Source organism: Solanum tuberosum, unplaced genomic scaffold (genome assembly GCF_000226075.1).
Source record: "Solanum tuberosum cultivar DM 1-3 516 R44 unplaced genomic scaffold, SolTub_3.0 scf00216, whole genome shotgun sequence".
Lineage (NCBI taxonomy): Eukaryota > Viridiplantae > Streptophyta > Magnoliopsida > Solanales > Solanaceae > Solanum > Solanum tuberosum.
Genome location: NW_006239143.1, coordinates 435,669 through 442,169, shown reverse-complemented (window position 1 = coordinate 442,169; position 6,501 = coordinate 435,669). Strand labels below are relative to the sequence as shown.

The window sequence follows — 6,501 nt, the reverse complement described above, 5'->3', positions numbered from 1 at the left end:
CAATTTCTTGGTTATATGAATTACTTATATAGTTTCAGATAAACAAGAATTCAACTGCAAAAATGCATCCAAATTTTTAAAAAATATTGGAGAGGGAAAAGTACATGTTTTATTACTACTACTAATTTGTATTCTTAACTTTTAAAGGTGTCCACATCTCTGTCTGAGAGTTTCTGGCCTTAAGTTTGGCCTATTCTGAGCATGTTTGTATTTTTCTGGTTAAATATAAAAAAGAGTGACGAGACATAATAATAATAGAGGGAGATGATGATAATGATATTGAAAAGGATATGATGGGAAGGGAAAAAAAAAAACCTTTTTAGTAACTTTTAAGTTAAAATTCACCAAGAAGAATTTTTGGGGGTCAGTTACTAACACATTCCTAGATCTCACGGTTTCCAGAATTCCAGGCTTTTTTAGTCATTGTTTTGTTTTTTTTCCTTTCTCGAGAAAAATTCTGTCTTTATTTCCTTTTAAGCTCAAAATGTTGCCAGTTTTAGCATAATTGAGTAAAAGAAATAAACTTGGCATTTGGGTGTTTTGAGGTTTTTCCAGTTCTTGAAAGTGCTAGTTGTGTAAAGACTGAAACTTTGTCATTTGGGTGTTTGAGGTTTTTTCAGTTTCTAGAAAGAGCTAGTTGTATAAAGACTGGAACTTTATCATTTGGGTGTTTGAGTTTTTTCCAGTTCTTGAAAAGCTAGTTGTGCAAAGACTGAAACTTTATCATCTGAGTGTTTGAGGTTTTCAATCTTGAAATGATCTAGTTGTGTAAAGACTGAAACTTTGTCATTTGGGTGTTTGAGGTTTTTTCAGTTTCTAGAAAGAGCTAGTTGTATAAAGACTGGAACTTTATCATTTGGGTGTTTGAGTTTTTTCCAGTTCTTGAAAAGCTAGTTGTGCAAAGACTGAAACTTTATCATCTGAGTGTTTGAGGTTTTCAATCTTGAAATGATCTAGTTGTGTAAAGACTGAAACTTTGTCATTTGGGTGTTTGAGATTTTCCAATTCTTGAAAGCTAGTTGTGTAAAGATTGAAACTTTGACATTTGGGTGTTTGAGGTTTGCAATCTTGAAATGAACTAGTTGTGTAAATACAGAGACTTTGTCATTTGGGTGTTGAGCTTTTTCCAGTTTCTTGAAAGAGCTAGTTATGAAAACACTGAAACTTTATCATCTGTGTGTTTGAGATTTTCAATCTTGAAATGAGCAAGTTTATCAGGTGTTTGTGGAGGGGTTGAAAATGGATAAAAAGGGCATTTTTTTTAATGATAAATTACGAGGTTTTGTTAGAAAAATTACTTTGTTGAGTAGGTGAGATTGTAGAAATTTGTACTGGAAAGAATGTTGTATCTGTTTTGGAATGTGGGGCTGCTACTGTTTTGTACATTGATGGAGAGTTCTTCTGCTACACTTTCTCCTGCTGGTGTAAACTATGAAGGTTAGCTTCTTTCTTGAAATTTCTCACTTGTACTGAAAATTTCCTTCTATCAAATTAAGCTTAGAGTAGAAGAACTTGTTAATTCCTCTGGATCAGGGTTAGAGCCACATGGGTGCAAGGGGTTCATCTGAATCCCCTTCGACGGAAAATTAAACTGTATATCTAAGGTTACAAATATTTTTATGTATATATAATAGACATTGAATCCCCTTGTATTCGTCCTGTGTTTACTTCTTCATTATTTGAACCCCTTAGTCCTTTGCAATGTATATGAGTATGTGACTATGTGTTCTATCTTTTTTCTTTATGATTTCCTCTCGTTATATTGAATCTTTGATGCAATGACAAACTGAAAAGTGAAAACAGTGGAAGTAATCTAATAGAGTGACTGTTTTTCCATATAATAATGTGCAGTTGTAGCTTTGACGGAAATTAAGAAGGCCTTACATGACCCCTATAATGTTCTGGACAATTGGGATGTGAATTCTGTAGACCCTTGCAGTTGGAGAATGGTCACTTGCTCCTTGGATGGCTATGTGTCTGCTCTGTAAGTTGTTTGGATGAAAGAGTATTTTAGCAGAAACTTAGTTGGCTCATGAAAAGGCCTGATTTAATCCAGTAAATTTATTGCTGAATATTTTCTCTTGCATCAGAGCACTACCTAGTCAAAGTCTAGCTGGCACCTTATCGCCTGGAATTGGCAATCTTACTAACTTGCAATATGTGTAAGTTCTTGACTATATACATCTCTTAGTTGCTGCTACTTGGTTCCGTAATACCTAAGGTCACTTCTTATATGATTTTCTTAGTGTTATTAAGACATTTTCTCGCAAACTGTTCTTGACTTGTTCATGTAGATTGTTGCAAAACAATGCCATTTCTGGTCATATTCCTGATGTGATTGGGAAGTTACAAAAGCTTCAGACACTTGATCTTTCCAACAATAAATTTGAAGGCGAAATACCCACTTCCTTCGAAGACCTGAAGAATTTGAATTATTTGTGAGTTCATGAATTTTCATTTTCACTTATTATTATTCACTTTCAAGACTCCAACCATATATTTCACTCTGTCAGATTGAATACATCATGTTACCTATTGACTCAAATCTTCTGTTTCGTCCTCATCCCTGTGATTGACTTAGCTGATCATTGCTTGCAGGGATGTCTCTTATAATAATCTAAGTGGTACCCTTCCTAAAATATCAGCGCGAGCTTTCAAGTAAGTCAGCCTTTTCTATTGCCGTAATATACTCAGTTATTTCATTTTCAAGTAGTTATCTTAATATTATTGAAGTTAAACTATTGCTGTACGGCTGTACCTGTAAATCTCGATGCTTAGTTGATAAAAATCCATTATTAAAAATACATTCACAAATCCTTTTGGGTAAACTGGTACTTGAAAAGTATTTCATTAGTATTCCGCACTATAGTGAGATTGACTTCCTCTTCATGGCTTTCAGAGTGCTCGGGAATCCTTTAATTTGTGGTCAAGGTTCTGAGAATAATTGCTCAGCAGTCTATCCAGAACCACTGTCCTTCCCACCTGATAGTCTGGCAGGTACATATAGCATTTTCATGCTCAAGTCCCTTCCCTTGCACCTGAAAATGGACAACTGTTAAAACATATTATACATACTGAGGAAGTTTTGCTATTTGTGTTATTGAAAATGTGTTGCATCTATTATTTTTGATATCACAGATCAATCTGGTGCTGCACGCAAGAGCCGTCGCGTGGTTGTTGCGTTTGTTGCAAGTTTTGGTGCTGCTTTCTTGGTCATAGTAGCCCTGGCTTTGCTTCTTTGGTGGCGCTACAGAAATAATCAGCAGATCTTCTTTGATGTCAATGGTTAGTTGATTTACTTTCCCCCCTCTTCTCTATGATAATTTGAGATTTTATTAGTTCTGCATTTCTGATTCTTTTCCTGCCACAGATATATAAGTTGAGCCAAGTGAGCTTTTCATTATTGTCTGAGTGATTGGTGTTAGGTATCATGTGAATATTTTTTAAGCTAGGATGTTACAGAGTCACCTGCTTGTGGTTTGAATCTTTATTTTAATCTCTAAAAAGATTTTTGTGATTGTTGATTTTAAATTCATTTGTTTTGTTTTAGAGAGGACATGAGTGGTCAAGTAATAGGAATTGGGGATAAATTCTGTGTTTACCATAATCAATAAACCTGTTGAATATGAAGAACTTTCGAACCCCGTCAATTAGAAAATTATGCCCTTTGGCATACTCAGTAGTTCTGGTCAATTTTCCTAGTAAGGACTCAGAAAAGTTGTTTGAATTTCGTTGTTATCGGGACAAGTCCTGATCCACTACAGGCTACCTTAAACATTTAGTTCCAAACATTGACAGAATAATTTGTTAATCACATATCTGAATAATTACACTTGCAGTTTCTTGTGCAAGTTGAAGTAAATATTTCTGTAAAAAGGAAGATGGTGTTATGTTCACTCTCTCGGGCCACCATGCCTGGTGAATTGCCTTGCCACATTTATTGCGTTGAAAGTTACTCTTGATAATCTTGTACTTTGGTTGTCTGATTCATATAAGTGGATCAGTTTTGGGACCTTTTTGCCAACCTCTATTATTTTCTCCCTGTCTCACTTCTCAAAAGATTTTCTCCATCTGTCTCTAACTAGTCCTCAAAGCTGTATCTGAGTAACGACTTCTCAAATGCAGATCATTGTTATCCAGAGGTATGCTTGGGTCACCTGAAAAGGTACACCCTTAAGGAACTGCGGACTGCCACTGACCATTTCAGCTCAAAACGTATTTTGGGAAAGGGAGGATTTGGGGTTGTGTATAAGGCCAGCTTAAACAATGGTACTGTTGTGGCCGTCAAACGATTGAACGACTACAATGCTGTTGGTGGTGAAAATCAATTTCAGACAGAAGTAGAATTGATTAGTTTGGCTGTCCATCGGAATCTTCTCCATCTTCTGGGGTTTTGTTCAACTGAAAGTGAACGGCTTCTTGTTTACCCCTATATGCCAAATGGAAGTGTAGCATCACGATTAAAAGGTTAGCTCTTGCCTCCATGTGTTAATACATAATAATCACTATTGATTTCAGATAATGAATCCAACATTTCCATTTATAAAAGTTAAATATTCTCACATGGTGTTTGTTTGTTACTACTCCCTTTATTCATTTTGTTTGACAGATAATTAATAGGATACAGAGTTTAAAATTTTAATTCCACTCATTTATTACATTGGAGGAGAAGAATTTTTTTAAATAGTGGTTATTATACTTGTTAAAGAGAACATCATATAAATTTTAGAATGTGGATAGTATGAATTTGAGTTCTTAAAGTTGTAAAAGGTGTACGGACAAATATAATACTAGAATAGAGCCAAATTTTGGACCATGTCTAATTTAAAAGAAGTCATGTTAGTGAACAGTTCCTACTTCCCAATGTATTGCCATTAAACATCAGTGAGTGCTCTGAAAACCAGCAACCGCTGTCATTGGTGAATTGAGGCCATAAGATTCTGGTTAAGTACAAGCTTAGATGTTACGACCCACCCTTACCTCAGTCCATCCTTGAGCCCGCGGTGGGCTGCCCACCTTAACATACTCTGTACTGCTGTAGTTATATGATAAGACATTATCAGTTTGCTGCTGGCTGAAGCCATTGTTGTATGTTTCTGCATGTTCGAAAGCCAAGCTCATTTGCTTTTCTGGAACTTCATCAGCTACTTTTTAATAGTTTCCAAGTAACTAAATTTTGTGTCAGTTGAAGCTGATACATATATTGGCTTGATTGAAAATGCATTGTGGTTTCTAAATTTGCAGATAGCATAAATGGTAAACCAGTTTTAGACTGGTCAAGGCGGAAAAAGATAGCACAAGGTACAGCGAGAGGGCTAGTTTACTTGCATGAGCAGTGTGATCCCAAAATTATCCATCGTGATGTCAAAGCAGCAAACATTCTGTTGGATGAAGAATTTGAGGCAGTAGTTGGTGATTTTGGGTTGGCAAAGCTCTTGGATCACCACGATTCCCATGTGACTACTGCTGTTAGGGGCACCATTGGCCACATTGCTCCAGAATATTTGTCTACTGGCCAATCGTCTGAAAAAACTGACGTTTTTGGGTTTGGAATCTTGCTACTTGAGCTGATTACAGGCCAGAAAGCTATGGACTTTGGTCGAGGGGCCAACCAGAAAGGTGTTGTTATGCTTGATTGGGTGCGTCTCTCCTCTTTCTCTTTCTCTGGATGTTGTACTGAGTACTTTTTGAAATATGTACTGTGGGTTGTGAGAGGAATAAGCTATACAGAGGCAGGTTGTGCGTCTCTCCTCTCTCTCTCTCTCTCATAGCTGTTTTCTTTTCAGTTATAAGGAGTTGTAGGTTCAAACCTCAGATATAGCTAGCAAGTATTGTGTACATCTAGTTTACAAGGCTCTTTTTCCATTAGCATACTTCAACGAACTCTCTCGTTTAATTACTGCTAATGATATGCAGGTGAGAAATCTGCATCAAGAGGAGAAATTGAACCTTATGGTAGATAGCAATTTGAAAAATAACTTTGACCAGATTGAGCTAGAAGAGATGGTTAAAGTTGCCCTTCTATGCACCCATTTCAACCCTTCTCATCGCCCAAAAATGTCCGAAGCATTAAGGATGTTAGAAGGCGATGGATTGGCTGAAAAATGGGAGGCATCACAAAAGCTCGAGACTCCAAGAAACCGAGCTTTTGAACATACACCACAAAGATATTCCAACTTCGTCGAAGACTCTTCACTAGTTGAACCAATGGAACTTTCTGGACCTAGATGACATCCATTTTTCGTTCTCGATTCTTATCATCCTTGAGTTGCTAAAGTTGAAGTGAGAAGTATTTCATTGCTGTTGAATGTATGTATTCATTTTGTAAAAGAAAAGGGAATAAGTCATGTGTAAGCTGAGTTCATATATGATATATTCCCTCTTGTTCTTTCAATTTTTGAAATGATATGCTATGTAATTATGATTTCATTTGTTCTTTTTATAAGAAAGATTTTGAGATTTATGAGTAATAAAACGCCATAGGCTTGCCATTCTCATTAA

General features: G+C 36.2%; 1 protein-coding gene across 4 annotated transcripts; it reads left to right on the top strand.

Annotated features, from left to right (window-relative positions):
• The first annotated feature begins 288 nt into the window (after nucleotides 1–288).
• LOC102584311 (protein NSP-INTERACTING KINASE 3-like) lies at nucleotides 289–6,501 on the top strand. 4 transcript variants are annotated; one of them, XM_006356358.2, is made up of 11 exons: nucleotides 289–803; nucleotides 1,059–1,437; nucleotides 1,852–1,984; nucleotides 2,091–2,162; nucleotides 2,295–2,438; nucleotides 2,599–2,658; nucleotides 2,900–2,997; nucleotides 3,139–3,285; nucleotides 4,126–4,467; nucleotides 5,245–5,639; nucleotides 5,917–6,501. In XM_006356358.2, the coding sequence occupies exons 2-11, from the start codon at nucleotides 1,341–1,343 to the stop codon at nucleotides 6,229–6,231; spliced, it is 1,803 nt and encodes a 600-aa protein (XP_006356420.1). In that variant the 5' UTR covers nucleotides 289–803; nucleotides 1,059–1,340; the 3' UTR covers nucleotides 6,232–6,501. The 4 variants fall into 4 exon arrangements, with proteins under 4 accessions (XP_006356420.1, XP_006356419.1, XP_015168320.1 ...); XM_006356357.2 differs by having other exon boundaries at nucleotides 997–1,437; XM_015312834.1 differs by having other exon boundaries at nucleotides 289–1,058; nucleotides 1,121–1,437.

Bases quoted from the DNA above. Each gene is read 5' to 3' on its own strand.
- LOC102584311 (XM_006356358.2), top strand. From the start codon at position 1,341: ATGTTGTATCTGTTTTGGAATGTGGGGCTGCTACTGTTTTGTACATTG. The intron at 1,985-2,090 runs GTAAGTTGTTTG...CTCTTGCATCAG, and splicing joins GATGGCTATGTGTCTGCTCT to AGCACTACCTAGTCAAAGTC. The intron at 5,640-5,916 runs GTGCGTCTCTCC...AATGATATGCAG, and splicing joins GTGTTGTTATGCTTGATTGG to GTGAGAAATCTGCATCAAGA.